The 18,699-nt window shown below is 41.5% G+C and overlaps 1 protein-coding gene across 1 annotated transcript in view; it reads right to left on the reverse strand.

The window, feature by feature from the left end:
- The window catches only part of UBA6 (ubiquitin like modifier activating enzyme 6), a 32,189-nt gene extending 16,529 nt beyond the window's left edge, over positions 1-15,660 (reverse strand). Inside the window, exons 1-14 of the mRNA XM_075090594.1 lie at positions 15,524-15,660; positions 15,223-15,357; positions 12,950-13,012; positions 10,537-10,631; positions 9,676-9,704; positions 8,796-8,890; positions 8,157-8,268; positions 7,000-7,080; positions 6,310-6,432; positions 4,345-4,468; positions 2,992-3,095; positions 2,064-2,126; positions 937-1,013; positions 211-277 (exon numbers count right to left, since the gene is read on the reverse strand). Of these exons, the coding sequence (XP_074946695.1) occupies positions 211-277; positions 937-1,013; positions 2,064-2,126; positions 2,992-3,095; positions 4,345-4,468; positions 6,310-6,432; positions 7,000-7,080; positions 8,157-8,268; positions 8,796-8,890; positions 9,676-9,704; positions 10,537-10,631; positions 12,950-12,990 (1,011 nt within the window). The 5' untranslated portion in view covers positions 12,991-13,012; positions 15,223-15,357; positions 15,524-15,660. The remainder of the gene's footprint in view (positions 1-210; positions 278-936; positions 1,014-2,063; positions 2,127-2,991; positions 3,096-4,344; positions 4,469-6,309; positions 6,433-6,999; positions 7,081-8,156; positions 8,269-8,795; positions 8,891-9,675; positions 9,705-10,536; positions 10,632-12,949; positions 13,013-15,222; positions 15,358-15,523) is intronic.
- Positions 15,661-18,699: the final 3,039 nt, after the last annotated feature.

Consider the following 18,699-nt stretch of genomic DNA (forward strand, 5'->3'; position numbering starts at 1 on the left):
CAGGATGCAGCCCTCATGTCAGGTGAATGTCAGGTTGAATCCATGCTGGAACACCATTCTGTTTCCTTGCATGGCCTTCAGAAAGCCATCTGATCCATCTAAAGATGGATACAGAGACCAGAACAAGGACCAACACCCGAAGCATGACCTTTAGGCAAGTAAATCAAAAGTGCATCAAAAATGACTCAGTGATGTTGATTCCTCACTCACTTTCTTTTCCAGTGTTTCACTTATAGACATGGCTATCTTCAGCATTTCCTCAGCATCTTGAGGACATCTAGACACCAGGACAGAAACAATAATGATCACTTAAACATTCCAGAGCCCTTCTAGAAACACAACCAAAAGAAAAAAGCACTGGCTACAGTAGGAAGAGTTTGGAAATCTATATTGGTTTTAACAGTGATCATTAAAGATGCACTTCTAAATGTTACAGTTAGCTGAAGAACCGGAGCCTCAATCTTCAAGCCCATGTGCAAGTCCAGTCTTGTGATTTATACTTTGTAAGGAGTTTTGTCTCATGTAACTCAAAATTATGCACATCCAAGAACTACATGTGGAAAAAAAATACTGTCACCTTATTTGTTTTTTAAATCCATAAGCTACAGGGTAATTCAGGAATCACTGAAACAATATTTCCGTATTAACCCCACAATGTGAAAAAACTGGGACAGAGAAGAACTTCCTCCAGAAGCATTTTCTATCTGCCTGGGCCCAGAGAGTGCCCCTGCTATATTGGGAAAGCCCCGTTACAAACCCAGGCATGCATTAGGTAATATTTTTCATCTAGATGTCAACTTCTCATTTCTATGTCCTCTGTTAAGTACCAGAGTACTTAACAGTGTGTGCCCTGCTGCATGTCAAGCCAGTAACTACAATGAAAGGAGCGATCTGTCTGATTCAAGGCTTTGCAAAGACACAAGACTGCTGCATTACCCAATGTTCGGTCTGCGACCAAAGCTCTCCTGGAAGTGGTTCAAGGCAAGCATGGCAACATGGATCTGCAAAGGTGCCTGTTAAGACAACAATAGCTGTTGATCAGTTACAAACTCAAGAAAACTGAAGAAAACAAAAGCATCTATTTGAACTCTTCTGTTACCATTTCACTTCCTTGCCTCTTAACAATACTGCTCAAAAAATTTTTTTAAATAGCATTAAAAAGTGAACTTGAAATACCTTACACCGGTGTTTTTACAAACTGGGATTATAAAGTACTGCTCAGCAGTAACACATCATCCTTCACACACATTCAGCCCCAACTTCAGCTAAGCCCCACCGAAGAGTCCCCAGAAGAATTTAGTGCTGAAGTTGGAAAATGTGGTAATCTTCTTTTAACTAGACATTAGAATGCACTGCATTGTGTCAAACATCAGTACCAAAGCCCAGCATTAAGGGTCAAAAGTAGAAAATCTGAACAGGCAAGTTAGACCTTACATTATCAAACAAACAAAAAAAGTCATTAGATCAACATTTTTTAGTTTAAGATTTTAATGAGCCCAAGACTTACATGCCTTGCATGTCTGTAATACTTAACTAAAATTGTGTTAGAGGCAAATACTGCTAGCTTCCTCTCAGTGTAAGAACAGATTTTTTTTTTCTCTGAAAAAATGATTCAGAGTTATTTTTAAATCTAACTCCAGTTTCCAATGAACCTATGATCATGTTTTGTGATTATCCTGGTTTTGATGCCAGCATGATTTTTATCAACCAAACACCATTAAATACAGGAAAATAATCATGGTGTCACCTGCAAAATTTACACTCCCATGAATTAAAGACTTATCAAAAACTGAGCTTTCAAACAGCAGAGGTGGCTGAGCTATGCATTTACAATATACGTGGTGCAAATCATAGATAATAAGCCTCTATGGTAATATAAATTAATGTATATTCTGTGAGACCACACAAACCAATACCTCACTCTTATTTCACATCTTGAACTCTCATTTAACTGCTACAGAATAGTTAGGAAATTATATTGTTCTACCCATAAAGCTGCAGATTACATTCCATGTAGTTTTAACACTAAAGGACTTACACCCAAATCCCCACATGTTAATTACCTCAGGCTTGCTAAAATCCACAACAAGGCATAATGGATTTGTTATCTGCTTCTCCAACCGTTCCTGGAAAAACAGAATTCATGGTAACACCACACCCACTTAAGGACACGACAGTCACTGCTACCTGACAAAACAATACTGTTCCTGGAGAGACTAAGGACCAAATATCCTTTCCTGCTAGCACTGCGATTACTCTCACAATTATTAATCATAGAATCATTTAGGCTGGAAATGACCTTTCAGATCATCAAGTCCAATGCCACAAAAGATGCATAAAATAATCACCTACTGCAAGTTTTGTCAATCAGAAATGGTCAGAGAGATTCATCTCACATCCCAGTGGCAAGACCCATCTCTGAAACTGCTCAGAGGTCAGCTACCAGAGGTTTTATAGGCAACTGGTTGCTTGTAGAAATTCCCCACTCAGGAAGCTACTGCTTCACAGAGACAAGATATTGAACTTCGCATTCTCGTTTCAGAAGCAGCTGGGGGTCACCCCCAGCTTTTCAGAAGAATGTTTGAGGGCAGCAAGGATCTACTTTTCTGCAGGCCCAAGAAGGCACACAGCACCATGTAGCTTACAAACCTTCTTACAGAAAGTCATCCGACTCTCTCTTCTTCTCAGAAGGTTGCCAAGAAACCACGTATTCCTAGACCTTCACGGAGTCGCCACCAGTACAGGGATGGGCTGCCCAGAATTTTTTTTTCTCTACAATGGCAGCTAACTTTGAAGTCTTTTGTATTCTCTACAGTTTAATAAAATGGTATAACTATTCTTACTCAATAAAATCAGTGTAAAACCAAATCGCAGGTAACCAAATCATGTATCTGCTGAACTCTGCTTCCAGTGCTCAGACCATTGACACTTAAGGACCTGGTTATGTCAGGCACACACTTACAAAGTAAAATATTTTGAGCACACACTTACAAAGTAAAACATTTTGGGCGTCTTCACTTGGACAGCTATGCCTCCATGTAAGTAAGGCTCCATATCTGATGTATTGCCAATGCTGAAGGAATAAGGTGACACCACTGAAAGGAGAATAAAGAGTGACTGATAATTAAAAGTGTCATTGGATACTACAATTCTGTATACAATAAAGTGGGGTTTTACCAATGCTTTTTATGCTGTAATTTTGTAGTGTGCAACCTTGTTTTGAAAGCATAAATGCAGCTGATCCTCCTAACTAACAGGATTGTCCCTCTCTGCCAGTTTCTGGGCTAAAGTATTCGTTTCACCTGATCTGTTATGAAATAAGCTTTTTAAAGTGGTGGCAGATTTAGCATGAATTCTGACGACCACAGCTCTGTACAAAAATGAAGTCACTCTCATTTTTGTTTAGACAGTGCACACCAGTGTCCCATATACTGCTCAGAGTAGGATTTTAGCCCCGTGACTAGAACAACAGGAATCAAAACGGGGAGGTGGAGCATTTAAGTCACATCTTTCCTCTGATACCACCTAGACCATCATTCAGATGAAGCAAGAAGACACAAAAATTGTTAATTCATGGAGAACTGAAACCAAAAGCTGGGCCATAATTAAGAGGAACTGAACACAGCACCAGCACTAGGAAAACAAAAGGGTCCAGAGAAAACAGACTCAATCACATGTTTCAAGGGTACTGTTTTTGTCTCAGACCATGAAATAGTTAAAAATACACAAACAACCCCCACCCACCCGCTCTCTCTTCTGCTCCAGACAAACAGGCATTCAGATCTAGGAACTGGGCAACTCCACAGCATCCAAAAGGAACCAGGTTATATGCCTTGAGACATGCATGATGCAGACCAAAGCAGGGTAAACATTAATCATGAGAATCACTTCAAAAGCATGCTTAGAAACAGAGTGAGGTCAACGCATCCCTGTACACTTAAACTGCCCCATAAAAAACTACAAGGCAAACAGTGACACACAAAGTGGCGTTAATTTAGTCCAAAACAGTGATAGAAGCGCAGCCACTACAGGACCCTCCAAAAAAAAAACAAAACAGTTTTGTCAAACTAATGACGGTAACCTCAGGGGCTGCCAACTAGTTTCCACTAGCTGAGGGCTTCCACTGCTCCTTAAGCAGCAAGATGAGTTTGGAAAGACTTTACTAAATGGAAGTAGACTCAAGACAATGCCAGGAAGACCTTTCACCAGAAAGCAATTTTTTTGTGCAAGCTTACTGGAGGTCTGCACAACCCAGCACTCTTCTGGCTACAGTAACTAACACTACAGTGACCTAAAACAGGCCAAAAAATAAATACCTTGCAAGTGAGTCAGCAACAAGTTTACCTGTTATTTGGTGCGTGGATCCATTTAAGCATGACATTCCATTAACTTCCCGGAACGTTAAGAATTGTCCTGTTTCAAGCCTGTGTGGATGATTTTCAAGGCAAGTGACAATACCAGGATTTGACTGAAAGTGAAAATGCCAAAGTTAGCAAGGAGGAAAGTGTCTGGTGTGAAGGAGTCATGCTTAATCATAGACACATAGCTTTTTGCCTGCTGAAACTGCAGCCTCTAATACTTTTAACACCTCAGTTCTGCCATAGCAAAGAAGTTACCTGTAACTTTTTCAGTCCTGTTACTTTCAGTGTTTTCATAACACAGACTTTCATTTTTACCTTTTACAGTTCTCAGCATGTTAGCAAACTGCATTTGTTAGTTCTCAGCGGTCAAATTAATCGTTCTGTTCTGATGTAGTAGGAAATTTATCTCCTTTTCCAAACCAAAAATAGACTAGGTGTGCAAATAAATTTTCACAGACATTAAGAAATATAGCCTTTTGAATGGTCCATATTACTTCGTGCTTCCTTTCCATCTGATCTCCTTAAAAAGGACACCCCAAACTAATTCTTGAAAGTTAGGAAGCTTACAAAGCTGGACATCCTTAAATAAAGGAAAGTCACGGCCTCAAGCAGGTCACAAACAAGCTTACACTTGCTGGAATCTTGGACAACATCTCATCCTGTTACAGGATGTCATGCCACCCTCCCACGCACACAGAGACCCCTCTGCAGTCTGAGGACAGCTCATCGAGACCTTGTGGTGGAGCTCAGGTTGTAACAACGTGGATTTGCAAGCAAGCCTGGCCCATGAAGTCTCCTGCCATCCCTTCCTGAGCTCCCAATATTAGAAAGATTTCAGTTAAGTAGCATAAAACTTAATTACAGTGGACTACATTCACTGTGGCATAAAGAATGGCAAATGAGTTAACCAGAGAAAATTCTTCTCTGATTAGGGGGCAGAATGCCGCCTCAACCCTGCCCACAGGACAAGAACAGCCACTTGATTGTGGTTTTGGTATTGAGTTGTAATTCTGGTCAGTTTTACACTTCAGAGAGTGGATGCAAAATACAACTAAAGTCAAGTATCAGATTATGCATCACAGGAGTTATATATATACAGATATATATTCATTCCTTGACTTGGCAGGCCATCAGCACAAGCCATGAAATGTAACTGTGTACTCTTTATCTAATTAATGAGAACAATCAAGTAATCCATTTCCTTTTAAAGATACCAAATCATCCTGTCATGAGCTTGAATTCATATCAAACCCAACTTGCTGCACTACCTCTTCTAGGTTATTATTACATCCAGACTGGAGATACAAGAAAAGACTTGCTACTGGATGAGTGAGGTTATAGTCTGGACTTCCAGAGTTGAAAGAAGGAGCTAAAGTAATTTCCACTTTCAAAGCAATAATACAAGATCAAATGCACAGTCTCTCTAAAGTTCTGCACTGGAAGTATTAGCAATAACATCCTCTTCTCATCATCTCTGCTCTGGTAGGTTAAAACAAACCCTTAAATTTCTTTTCAGAACAGGATCTCAATCCCCAGTAGTCCTCCTCTGTACGTGCCGCAGCTTCTCAAATTCTCAATAAAAAGTGCTGTTTTCATGCCTATGTCAGGACTTCCATAGAAGGCTTAACCTACTCCCACACCACGGCTATGCCCTCTTCTCTCCACATCTCCTCATTTCTTTCCCTCCCTCAAAAAAAAAAAAAAAAAAAAATTGTGACATTGCACTGTTAAGTAATGACCAGGGGCATCCGGATGCTCTACAATGTTACCACATTATTACCCACTGGTTTTGATGGAGACACAAGAACAAAGTAACTTTGCCCCTGCTATGTTGCCAATTTTCAACTGCTTATCAGGCTGCCGAAGTGAAACACTTTCCTTGGTCACACAGCCAATAATAAGTCATTATAAAAAAAATTAAAGCAGGACAATGACTTCTACCCCTTACTTGTGTTATATTTGAAATGAAGATCTCCTTTGGCTCCTCTCCTGTTGTATCCAGCACTTCAAATTCATCACCCAAGTCACAAAACAAACGTGAACATACTCCATATACATCTGCACTGATGAACTAGAAGAGAAAGTAAAAATAATTAGTAACCCTAAAATAGCACAAGCCAAAGGAATGACCTCTCCCACTCAACCTTGGCCAAGGCTAGCAGGTTTAGCTTCTGCGGTGGAAACCTGTCATGTGCACCCTGGCCACTGACTATATAGCACAGCATTCGTGCCAGACTCTAAACCCACGTGAGTATTTCAGAACCCCTACACAAAAACCAGGAATCACACCAGAACGCAGTGAAATACTGCCATTTCTACTACTACTGTTACACTAGGTCTCAGCATGTTCTTTCAGAACAATGATGAGTTAACAGCGAAAACTATTTATTTAACAGAACTTCTTTGTTTTTTAAAAAAAGAACCAGACTATGGTTATCTGGCCTCATACCCAGATAACACCAGACACACGTACAGAGTAGCAGCATCATACCCCCAAAACTCATACTGCTCCATCAACATGCTATCTGCATAGAACTATATACCTAATAACCAGCTTTCTCCACTTCTGGACAGAACATGTTAGAGGTCCAGAATGCTCACTGTATAGATTATTCATGTGCTTAATTTTTTCTGTTACCTTAATAGGTGGCTGCTGAGTGTGACAGAAGTCATTAATCTTCTTCTGCAGCAGCAGACTTACTTCAGTCAATATGACACACTGTGAACATGAACAGAAATAAATGAGACATCAACATCTTCAGGTTATGGAAAAAGTAGTAGTAACAGTAAATTACTCAGGTGTCCTGATTCCTTTCCCCCACACATAGCAGAGAAAGCAGTCTTGAGTCAGTTTTCTCATTACACATTAGAACAGATGGGTTACTGCTCCCCAGGTTCTGGAAACAGGATGAGCAAGAGCAGGAACAGCAAATTCTCACTCTTTCTTACTGCAGCTGTGAAACTCAAAACTTAATTAGAATACTTACAAAACCAGTTATGAATAATCTCAGGGAAAATGTAGATCTCAAATTTTAAGATTAAAGTTAGCAAAACAAACACAAATGATACTCACCGGTGCACACCAAGAAGTCTGCACAAGCTTTGAGCACTGGCGTTCATCAAATTGCAGACATACAATTTCTGCAAGCATTCTTTTAAAGTTTAGGATAGTATTGTGTTACAGAGGACGTGCACTGCATCCCATTCAGTTAGTTATGCATGGCTTATTATAGCTGGGACATTCACAAACTTGGTGAGCTTGGGTATCACTGATAGCCACACAGTAAAATTCCCAACTCAGACGGAGCCATGCACACAGGTGGAGACAGCTGACTGAACAACTGAAAACATCCTCACTCTACCACAGAGGAGCTTACATTTCATTAGATGCATACATACATAAATGAGCTTTCTAATTATATAGCCTGAGTTTCTACTGCCTGGAATAGAGCACACAAAATATATGTAGAATATCTGTGCTACGTAGCTGAAAAAAAAAAAAAAATCAGTTTCACCTCCAACAACAACAAAAAAATTGTATGGCTATCTCACCCAGTATTGTCATAGTAAATTCCATAACAAGCATCGTAAGAAAGTGCCACAAAGCCACTGTTTCAGCCTTGAAAACAACAAGCATGACCATTTCATTAGTCCAAATACAAGGCCTACTTATTTCTTTACATCATCTCAAAATGTACATTAAAGTTTGTTTTCATTTTATTTACTTATATTAAAAAAAACCCAAGTTGTTTTCTCTGAGCAAAATACCACATACAACTGCTTTATGTGACATACCTGGTACTGCTTTAGAAAAGACAGGTCTGTGGTTTCGTCTAGTGGCACAGTTGATGCTGCTACATGGACATATGGATTGAGTTCTGCAATATGATGAAGTGTGGCCTCCGCCCTGAAAGAACAGCAACTTTCAAGTTTTTTACACATCTACAAAACTGTATTTTCAGTAGAGAATTTCATACCACGCATGCCCTAACAAGAGTACCTCAGGAAGTCTCGCAGCAACAATCAGCAACTCATTTATTCACACTTAAATTCCTAGCAGGTCTGAGGAAAACAGCTCTGTCTAACATACAGCGGGACTCACTGATGGGTCTGGTGTCATGGCTGTTTTCTAGTCTCACATGAGTGGCTGAGGAAGCCCAAGGAAGAAATGCGCCCTGGCCCCCATTATTAAGTTTACATTACAAGCTCCCAACTGCAAGAAGTGAGATGTTTGACTCAGAACTCCAGTCCCAACCTAGACTTCCCCTAATACCTACCTGGGCACTGTACTCAAAGCCAGTAACTCCAGAGAAAAGGTTTAAGGCGTATTTGATGTGTATTAGCAGCTCTTGGACAATGAACTGTTATTTTTGCTGCTGCTGACACCATTACTCCTAGTCAAGGTCACTCCCTCACACCAAAGACTTCACCAACCTGTTCCTTTGACTGGTAATATCATCTTCATGGATGAAGAAGTTGATCCCCAAATCCCATTTTGTGCACTGCTTGGTGTCATGAACTGTAAGAGCCTACGAAAGTTCAGCAAAAAGCATTTATTGGAAGAAGTGTCATAGCACCCAAAAGGATGGATTAAGCCCCACATAAAATGCTGGAGGACTAGCACTGCAGAAGTTTTAGTTGTACCATGTACAAAAAGAAGCTCCTCCAACCTCTTTTCAAAGAAAACTCTTACTGTTTGAGAGGCAGAAACGCATCTGCAATATGCATTTCATTAAGCATTTTCCTCCCAGCTTGCAGTGATGAGAGCATTTAAATACTGAGGATGATTTTTGCCACTCTGCAATTATAGGGCAATTGGGACCTGTAAATTAATGGACTCCCAAAATTATAAACAAGGGGGTTTTATTTGATTGAAAGAGTTTTAAAGGCTTCTCTTCAATAAAATTAATCCCAGCAGCACAAAAGCAGTTGCTGGATTAAAAGACCGAACCATTCTAGCATCTACACAAAAGGATTCTGGTGGATGACAGAATAGGATAACATATTTTGAATAGTTTGGCTTTTGAGTTTATACCACTCCATTTAGAGAGGCCGCTTTGTACAAAAGGATTCAATGTCTGATCAGCAACTGACTAAAATATTACACGAGGTATTTCAGAGTGCAGTGGACATTAACATGAGTCAGTCTGTACCACTACAACATCCAGATTATTAAAAGTTTTCACTCCTCAAATGTTTTGCAATCCTTCTACTGAAAGACAATTTCAGAAACTTAAGATTAGTTAGCTAGTAGTGTTGTCCCTTTTTCTCCTGCTCACCCAAGAATACCCAACAACAGAACTGGTTTACATACCTTTACCCCAGCCAGAATTATATTTTTGGCTGAAAAAAAAAAAACAGAGAGGGACTGTTGCAAATTTCTTGCAAATCTGTAATTGAATAGTTATGTGGGTGGACACTAACAGTTTGTCATTGCTAAGATCTTCAGAGCTTAAGGGCTTGTTCTCTGTCACATTTGGTTCAAGCATTCTACATCAGCACTGAAAGCAGAATAGCATGAGCCAGGTTAAAAGGCGCTCTATGTTTGTCACTTGTCAGCTGTTCATCCCACAAGTGCAATTACAGAGATACTAAAGACAATGAACTGCAAAACTCCATGACTCTGTTCTGGCATCTGATGCAGAGTACTGTTAGAGCCAGATGAAAGGGTAATACCCCAGGTAAGAACCAGCCAAGACAAGTCTTGCTCATAAAGAATACAGGGAATTGTTAAGGAGTCTCTTGCAGCAGGGCAATTAAGCATTTTTCACCAAATTGCATCTGTCCTCCTACCTCCCACACACCCGTTTCCTACAAGGGGATAATGTGGGCTGTAGCTGTTCCTCTATTACATTCACTGATGCTGATGCCTAAAAGGAATAACTTGGATATCCCTCAGCCTTCACCCAAGACACGAGATTTTGGGTAAAGCAATCTGTCCCATGGAAGCACAATTTAAAATAAAATTTGAAATGCTGTTCTAGTAAAAAGCTTACTGGAGAAAAGTCCAGGATCTTTCCTGTGCCTGCTATGTTACTCATACACATCATGCACATATAAATTCACTCAGATACTTCAGACATGCTTATTACATCTAAAATAAGCTTTACAAGTATTCTGGGACAGTATGTTTACATACACTCATGTCTGCTTAAATAAATGTTACCTAACTTACCAATCTCCACACCAAGACCACCCATACCACTCAGGAATACATGGGACTGAGCCATTTTCTGCATTGCCGTGTCTCCAAGAACATACCTCTGGCGACTGCAGCAAAGATGAATTAAGGTCAAACCAAGATACAGATAAAGTGAAGACCGTATAAAAGCAAGTCAAGACTTCCCAGTTATTTCAAAAAAATTCCAAGTATTTTCAGTTATTCTATCATCCCCATCAGTTTCCATCTGCAATACCAAATTCTGTGGACAAGTGTGTGTCACTAGTGACACATGCAGAGTTCTCTTTACCAGCCCTCTGTTCAACAAGCAACTGAGGACATAACATGCATATATCTGAACTGTGTAGTGCTTTAGGAAATAAATGTATATCAAACATAATATTTGCACCTACAATCCAAACAGTGAAACACATTTAGTACAGACCTTTACAGTGCCAGGTTTTAGAGAAGAGAAATAACTTCTAATTTTAAATCAGTGTAAAACCCATTCAGGATAGTAGGCTTTTGGAAACAACTACCGAAGACAAAAGCAAGCCAAAAAACGTCTTTGTTATGAGAAATCTTCAAACCAGAGGGTGCAGCAGCTTTTATAGTCAGATCCTGAGCTCTAAAAGACTCTTAGTTGCCAACTATTCAATGAATCTCGACAGGCTGCAGAGCTGGACCGAGGGTAACCTGATGAAATTCAACAAGAGCAAGTGCAAGGTCCTGCACCTGGGGAGGAACAACCCCATGCACCAGTACAGGCTGGGGGCTGACCTGCTGGAAAGCAGCTCTGTTGAGAAGGACCTGGGAGTGCTGGTGGACAACAAGCTGACCCTGAGCCAGCAATGTGCCCTTGTGGCCAAGGCGGCCAACGGTATCCTGGGATGCATTAAAAGGAGTGTGGCCAGCAGATCGAGAAGGGTTATCCTCCCCCTCTACTCAACCCTAGTGAGACCACATCTGGAGTACTATGTCCAGTTTGGGGCCCCCCAGTTCAAGAAGGACGTGGAACTCCCTGAGCAAGTGCAGTGGAGAGCTATGAAGATGATCAGGGAACTGGAGCATCTCCCTCATGAGGAAAGGCTGAGAGACTTGGGTTTGTTCAGCCTGGAGAAGAGAAGACTGAGGGGGGATTTCAAAAATACCTATAAATATCTGAAGGGTGGGTGTCAGGATGATGGGGCTAGGCTCTTTTCAGTAGTACCCAACGACAGGACAAGGGGCAATGGGCACAAGTTGGAACACAGGAAGTTCCACCTCAATATGAGAAAACACCTCTTTCCTGTGAGGGTGCCAGAGCAGCGGCACAGGCTGCCCAGGGAGGTTGTGGAGTCCCTTCCCTGGAGACATTCAAAACCCACCTGGGCGCATTCCTGTGCCCCCTGTTCTGGTGTCCCTGCTCAAGCAGGGGGGTTGGACAAGGTGATCTCCAGAGGTCCCTTCCAACCCCTCCTATTCTGTGATTCTATGAAACTTAAACCATTCTAAATACCACCTTTTCTACCAAGAAAAAGTATGACTTTCATAACACTAATGCCAAGAAGTAAAATGACACATACAACACAAGAAGCATTGCGCTGAATTAAAAAGAAGCCTCATTTGTTCAGTATACAGGTGATTTTTTTTTTCTATATAAAGAAGCTTTCCATCCCACCACATTTTATCAGGGTTACCATTTGTTCCAGTACAGGCTCCCTAAACTATTGCCATTCCAAGTGATCTCAAGCCACTCCCAGCTAACAAAAATAATAACAAAAAAATTTAAAAAAACACCCAAACCAAAACACAACACACTGAAGTCTGAAGGATAACAGATACTGATGATGTTCATGAGGACAGAGACGTATGGCAAAGACCGAGGAATAAATGGAATTATGAAGGAGAAAAATTATGTAACATCAAAAAGGAAGGTGAAAAGAAGGTAGTGGAAGAAGATGAGGAACAAGCAAGAGGAATATCTACTTTGTCAAAGGGGAAGCAAGCTAAAGGCAGAAAGAAAATCCACATTACAAACAGGGGAATTAGTATTCCTGTTTTCCAAAAAGCACACATTATTGATACTATTGGAATGTTGTACAACTCCATAGTATTTACCTATTCTTTTAACTGGTCAAATACTAATAATGGTCAGAAAACACTTGTTATGAGACCAGTAAGGAACAGTTCTACAGAAAGATGGATTGTATCTTCAATTGAACCAGTTCTGACTGCTAACTTTGCAACAAGTAGGTTCTATTTCACTTGCTCAACACTTTGGAGATTTTGCCTTACAAAAGTAGGGACACAGCAGCACAAGTTCACACACCTTTACTTAACCAGCAGTAGATAAGTGTTTTCAAGCCTTATCTTTCACATTACTGCATGTAAATACAAGTGTTGCTGAAAAGTCAAGAGCGACCCTTAAAAAATCAGACATTCTTACCTATACAAAGCATCATCAATTTCCATAGAGTCTGCTGCCATGATGCAGTGTGATTTGTTTACACTAGAAGGGGTACAAAAATAAATTATCTAGTTACATTGGATACAGTTTCACAGTTGCACCCCACCCCACTCCTCAGTAGAAGAACTGAAAAACACAATAAGAGATGTTACATAGGAATCACTTTGAACATCAAGAAGCCTATAGAACACCACAGCACCCAGTAATTAAAACACACAGGAGCCAGAAGACAAGAACCCCCTAACCTTCAATAAATTATTTCAAAACACAGACATATTAATTTCCCTACTGAGCTCCAAGCTGTTTCACTTGCATCTACCTGATCAATGTTTTTTTTTGAAGAGAAGATAGGAGATCCCTGAGTGACTAGGAATAGTTAGTTACGCCACATTATTTCTGTTAATTGAAAATCCTTAAGAAACAATTTCCTGCTTTAGCTAACTGAAAAAAACAATACCCAAAGATCTGAATTAATGCAACATTTAACTAAGACATCAAGTTAAACAGTTCAATAGGATTTTAAGAAAAAACATGGTTTGTGCTATTAAGGCCTTCAGTTATTAGCAAAGGCTTCTTCATTGCTAAGTTACTCCAGTGAAAACTAAGCACTAGGATTAGAAACAAACTGCCATTGGGCAGCTGGTTCTTTAGTTACAGAATTGGCACTTCCTGGACCTGGCAGGTGACTGCCACCAAATACCAGACAAGCAAAATCGATCCCATGTTTGACCCAGAACATCAGTTCCCATCACTACTAAGAAGATAAACATCTTATTTTGATTCCCTACAAACTGCCTTGGAAACCAGACAACTAGCAACCCTTTCTCCTACGAGCTTGAAAAGTAAAGGCCCAGATATACTAAGGAGTTTTTCCTGAGAGCACAGATATACCCTGAAACAGCTTTCAAGGCAATCCTGCCAAAGGGTTAACTCCTATTTATTGTTCAGATGGTTTTGGCAAACATTTTAACATTTCTGAAGCGAGGCACCTGCAGCCTGTGACAACTTGGAGACTATAACATTCTAGCGTTCTGTCCTGAAATTGGTACTTTTGATTTTTTTAGGCTGAATTAGAAAGCGCTGAAGTAGCACAACACAGGACAGAGTTACACTGAAAGCAGCCCACAAATCTTATCAGTGAAGTTATTCCACAGTGTAGATACTAACTCCTGCACATAAGCTAGCACACTAGGCAGTCAACACGAGGCACCTCCATTGTGATCTACACCACCAGTCACTTCAGTGCAGCTCCCCTGCCCTTACACAACAAGGGCTGAAGACAAGCAATGCCAGTGTTACTAGATGATCTCCAGCCAGAGAGCAACACACCTCACCTAAGAGTCACAGGCTTCAGTCCCTGCTTAGGTAAAAGCCTTCATTTCAGCCACTACCTGAGACACAGGACTGGAAGTTCCCCTCGAAGCAAGTCAGCACCATCTCATAACAGCCCAGAGCAACCACCCCTGAGCTGCTCCACTCCTCCACGATCACCCTCCACAAGCAGCACAGGCACTCTGGGACTGCTCGACATAAACAGATTGTGGTACTAAGGTGGGGAAGGTGATCCACCCCTGGATAATAACATGCAGCTTCCTCTGCGGCTGTTGCTGACAGCCATCTCAATCAGCGTGCCCTCCCAAACAGTCTTTTGTGAATAACGAGGATGTGCGATCAACCCACAAGAGAATCTTCTCCACGTGTACCCCGCAGACCCGTTTGACAGTGGCTCTTCCAATATATTCATCCATTCCCAGTTCTCCCGCATTCTCCGTTACAGCACTGAGCTGCTGCCAGGGTACCCATCAGGTATGGCAAAACACCTCCTACAAAAAGGGGACTTTGTAGTACTATTGCCAGGTGGCTCTAGGACAAAGTTTTGTTAATGTACTCCTCCATCCAAGTTGTATTTCTCATCTTAGTTCAACTGGAATTGAATCTGTCTCAGCCAACGGCATGTAACATGGGGGACAAAAAAAGCCATTCTAATGTTATGTCCTAGTTCTTACTAGATGCTCAACATTTATACACTCACCTGCTTCCTTTTAAAAGCTAACACTATCAGTTTTAATGCCAGGCCTCTATTTAACTGTGTAAGTAACAGCCTTCATTTCTTTTAAAGACTCAGCTTCTTGTGGAACATAACCCAGGGACAAACTGAGAAGCTACACGTTCCCACGAAGGACTAAGATGCTCCAAAGACCAGCAAAAGCACAGGAGCTGTAGCGGTGGGCCTGTTTCACCGGGTTTCTTACCTCCAAGTCAGCGCAGGCTGAAGCAATATATTAATATATTATCTTGCTGTTCAGCAGGCTGGGATGGCGGGAAGGCCTGGATTCATCCCACCTACCCAGGGTTTCCAGAGGCGGATCCCAGTCGATGCAGGCTCCCTATTCAGAGAGAGAACAGGCTGAGCCCCGCTGTAGCTGCCGGGCCGGGCTAACGGGGGACAAGCGACACACCGGATCGACAGCGGGGAACCGACACAGAGCCGGCCGGCGCCGAAACCAGCCCGACTCGGGTCCCAGCACAGCCAGCGCGGCCGCAACCCCCCACCTCCTGAGGCGCTGGGAACCGCCGGCCTCCCTCGGCCCCGCCGCCCGCTCCGGGGACCCCTCCTCGGCGCCGCCGCCGCCCGCCCTCACCACCGAGGCGGTGGCCTGACGTTGCGATGAAGGCCTGAGCGCTGCCGGCGGCGGCGGGGGAAGAGGCGGGAAGGGGGTGGGAAACGGCAGTACCGGTGCCGCGGCGATTCCCCGCCTGCGCCGGCATGAGGGGCCGGGCTAAGGCCGGGCCTCCGGAGGAGGCGGGCGGCTTTACCCCGGCCGCAACATGGCGGCGGGCAGCGTCCCATTTGCTAGTGTCCAAAGGGAGGCGCATAGCCATTTTTAAAAAAACCCACCGCTTTCTGCCCAAAAACTATCACACCGTGTTGTTTAAAAACAAAACAAAACACACCAACCAAAAAAACCCGTTAGGTTCAAGCGTTACCAGTTTAGGTGATCAAGCGTGCTCCTGAGCCCTCCTCCTGAGGTAACTTGCCTCCCCATCTTGTAAGAGAGCCCCAGTGAGATGTCACCTACCTCAAAAATAGGCAAAATTTCATGAAAAGGAGCTAGAAGGAAAAGTTGTGAAATGCTAGAGAGCATCCAAGGCCATAGAGGAGCAGAGATTTGGGAAGAAGTGGTCACAACCAACATACATCCCATGCCAACATGGTATTGTGGAGAGGTTTTCCCTTTTTTATTTTGTGGCGTTTAACCAGGAGAATGCAAGCTGCAGCAAACATTGGTCTGTCTCCACCACCAACTCAGTATTATCTCCAATAAATATTTTCTCTCCCGTTTCCCAGACTGATTAAGATCCCAGCACTGCCTGCCTTCGCAAAAGGCAGTTTCATCTCCCTTCACCTTAAACAAACCCTGCCTTCCCTTTTGGTATTGCTTATCGTTACACTAGGTGAGATGAGTTTAAATCTTTCTTGATACCATTAGCACATCTTATCTAGAATGGGAGGGATTCATGCTACTGCACAAGCAACAAATGAAAAATGTCATTGCATACAGTGTGTACAGAGTAGTCACCTTCTATTTTAAAATATTTCTGATAGGAAAAAAAACCCAACCAACTATTTGCATCCTACAGTACGTAAAAATGAAAAAAAAAAAAAAAGCCTTTTCTTTATCTTGATTTGGTTTTGGGGAACTTCTAGGGGCAAGAAGACCCAAGTTTTGTCCTCTGTGAGCATCCAATGCATTATTTAAGCATATCTCTCTAACAGAGTTCTATCAACCTTCCATGTCTTCCTCAAGATTTACACCTCAGACCAACAACGCATGCAGATTTGTACTGAATTAGTAACAAAGACTGAGAGCAGGTGGGAAACACTGTGCTTGTTCAAACACGGGCTGTGCTATGGCAGGATCAGGGTGAAAGGACTCATCTACTACACAGTTTTTTTGTGACACACAGAAAGAATTAAGAAAGATGCGGGCAAATTTCAAGGAACCACTAGAGGCCACTAGAAGTCTGAAATACTGGACTGAAAGCTGGGATAAAGGGAGAAAGCAGTTCCGTTCTTCAGGGTGACAAATGAGCCTTTACCAGTAAAGGTATTAATGTTTAAGGCTGATATTTGCTTTATAGCTTCTTCATATAATACATAAAAATCAGAAAATACAAGAATAAAATTACTTCCATTATTTCAATAAAATATTTTCAAAGAGCAGTGCATGTATCTCAAACAATTAATAGCAGTCCCAGCTATAAAGGGTGGGGGAAAAAAGTAAAGGAGTGTTTAAAGACAGCAAAAAGTGTCAGCTTCAGTTTTGCAACTTTGGTAACTTTTAGTTCTGTCAGTGATTTTTACCTTTAATTTTGTTGTTTCTTTCCTTAAAAATGAACTCGTTTCATTTTTTTAAGGTTAAACTAATAATTCTAATTTTTAAGAATGTGGGAAAAAAAAACAGACAAACAAACAAAAAATCAAACAAAAACTCTGCTATGTACCCTCTTTCTGCCCTGGTCATTGCATTTTTTAAGATACCAGTCACTTTGATATGCAGTCATCTCACATGAAACAGATTTTGCATACTAACAATGAATACTGACAAGCCTTTTTCCTAAATCAAGAAACGGCAACATCCAGTTAATTCTCGCCTAACAGTTTAGCAGTAATTAAGCAAAGACTAACCATCAGTGAAACCGTGAACATGGGCATTCTAAGATAAATTGCCAAGTAAAAATGAACAGATTCTGTTTACCCCAGAAGCCAAAGAAACTGGTTCCCAAATGCATCAATTAGTAGGTGTACTCCAAGGCTCTCTAAGTTGAAGAAATTAAAAGATATACAGGTTTTTCTCTAATTTTCCAAGACTACAAAATTTGAAACATCTGGAGCCATTCTACTTTTTCCCTATACCTTTCTCTTTATAAAAAAAACACAAAACAAACTTAACCATAAAATCTTAGTAAATTCGGTTAAACAAATTAATTTTAAAGGAAACCCCAACTTCATATTTGTGCCATGTTAAAGTCAGCTATAGCTTTTGAGATGAGCAAAAGGTAGGAAGCAAGGCTCTCAGTTTACTGACTTCCTGAAGCAACGGGCAGTACGTGGCTGTGGTCAAGAGAACACTGCCACCTCTGGACTCAAACCTATTCATGCCCAAAATCTCTGTAACTTCAGTTTATGTGCACTACCATAGATACATTCTGCATGCAAATATTGACTACATCTTTAGAGCCAGTATTTTCAAAAGAAGCCAAAGCTGATATAGCTGTAACTCTCCATCTGCTGGGAAAATCCTAGCCACTTGCACTTTTTATTTTTCAGTCTTTTAATTTTCTGATTTCCAGGCACATTTTCACATTCTTAATGTGGACTCTAAAGTGGGGATTTGGGAGGGATGCATTTGTTTCCCTGATTTAGTTAGTTAATAAGCAAATTAGCAGACAAAACTATATGTAGTTTGCTCCCTAAAAATGTGGGTTTTGGGAGTACTAAGGCCAATGCAATTCAGTTTAGCACACAGGCCAGTGCAGAAGTGACCATAAATCCACACCAGCATCCTTCAGTGGGTTTCCAAACATCCTGCTATAGGCTGTGGCTTGCCATCAGCTCTTGCAGGAGCAAGGTGCTGACTGGCAAGGCTTTGTCTTCTCTTTTTGGCACAAGGGGCAGTGCAGGATGGCACTTTGCTGGCATGTTTTAAAGGACTCCAGCTTCCCAG

Source organism: Phalacrocorax aristotelis, chromosome 4 (assembly GCF_949628215.1).
Source record: "Phalacrocorax aristotelis chromosome 4, bGulAri2.1, whole genome shotgun sequence".
NCBI lineage: Eukaryota > Metazoa > Chordata > Aves > Suliformes > Phalacrocoracidae > Phalacrocorax > Phalacrocorax aristotelis.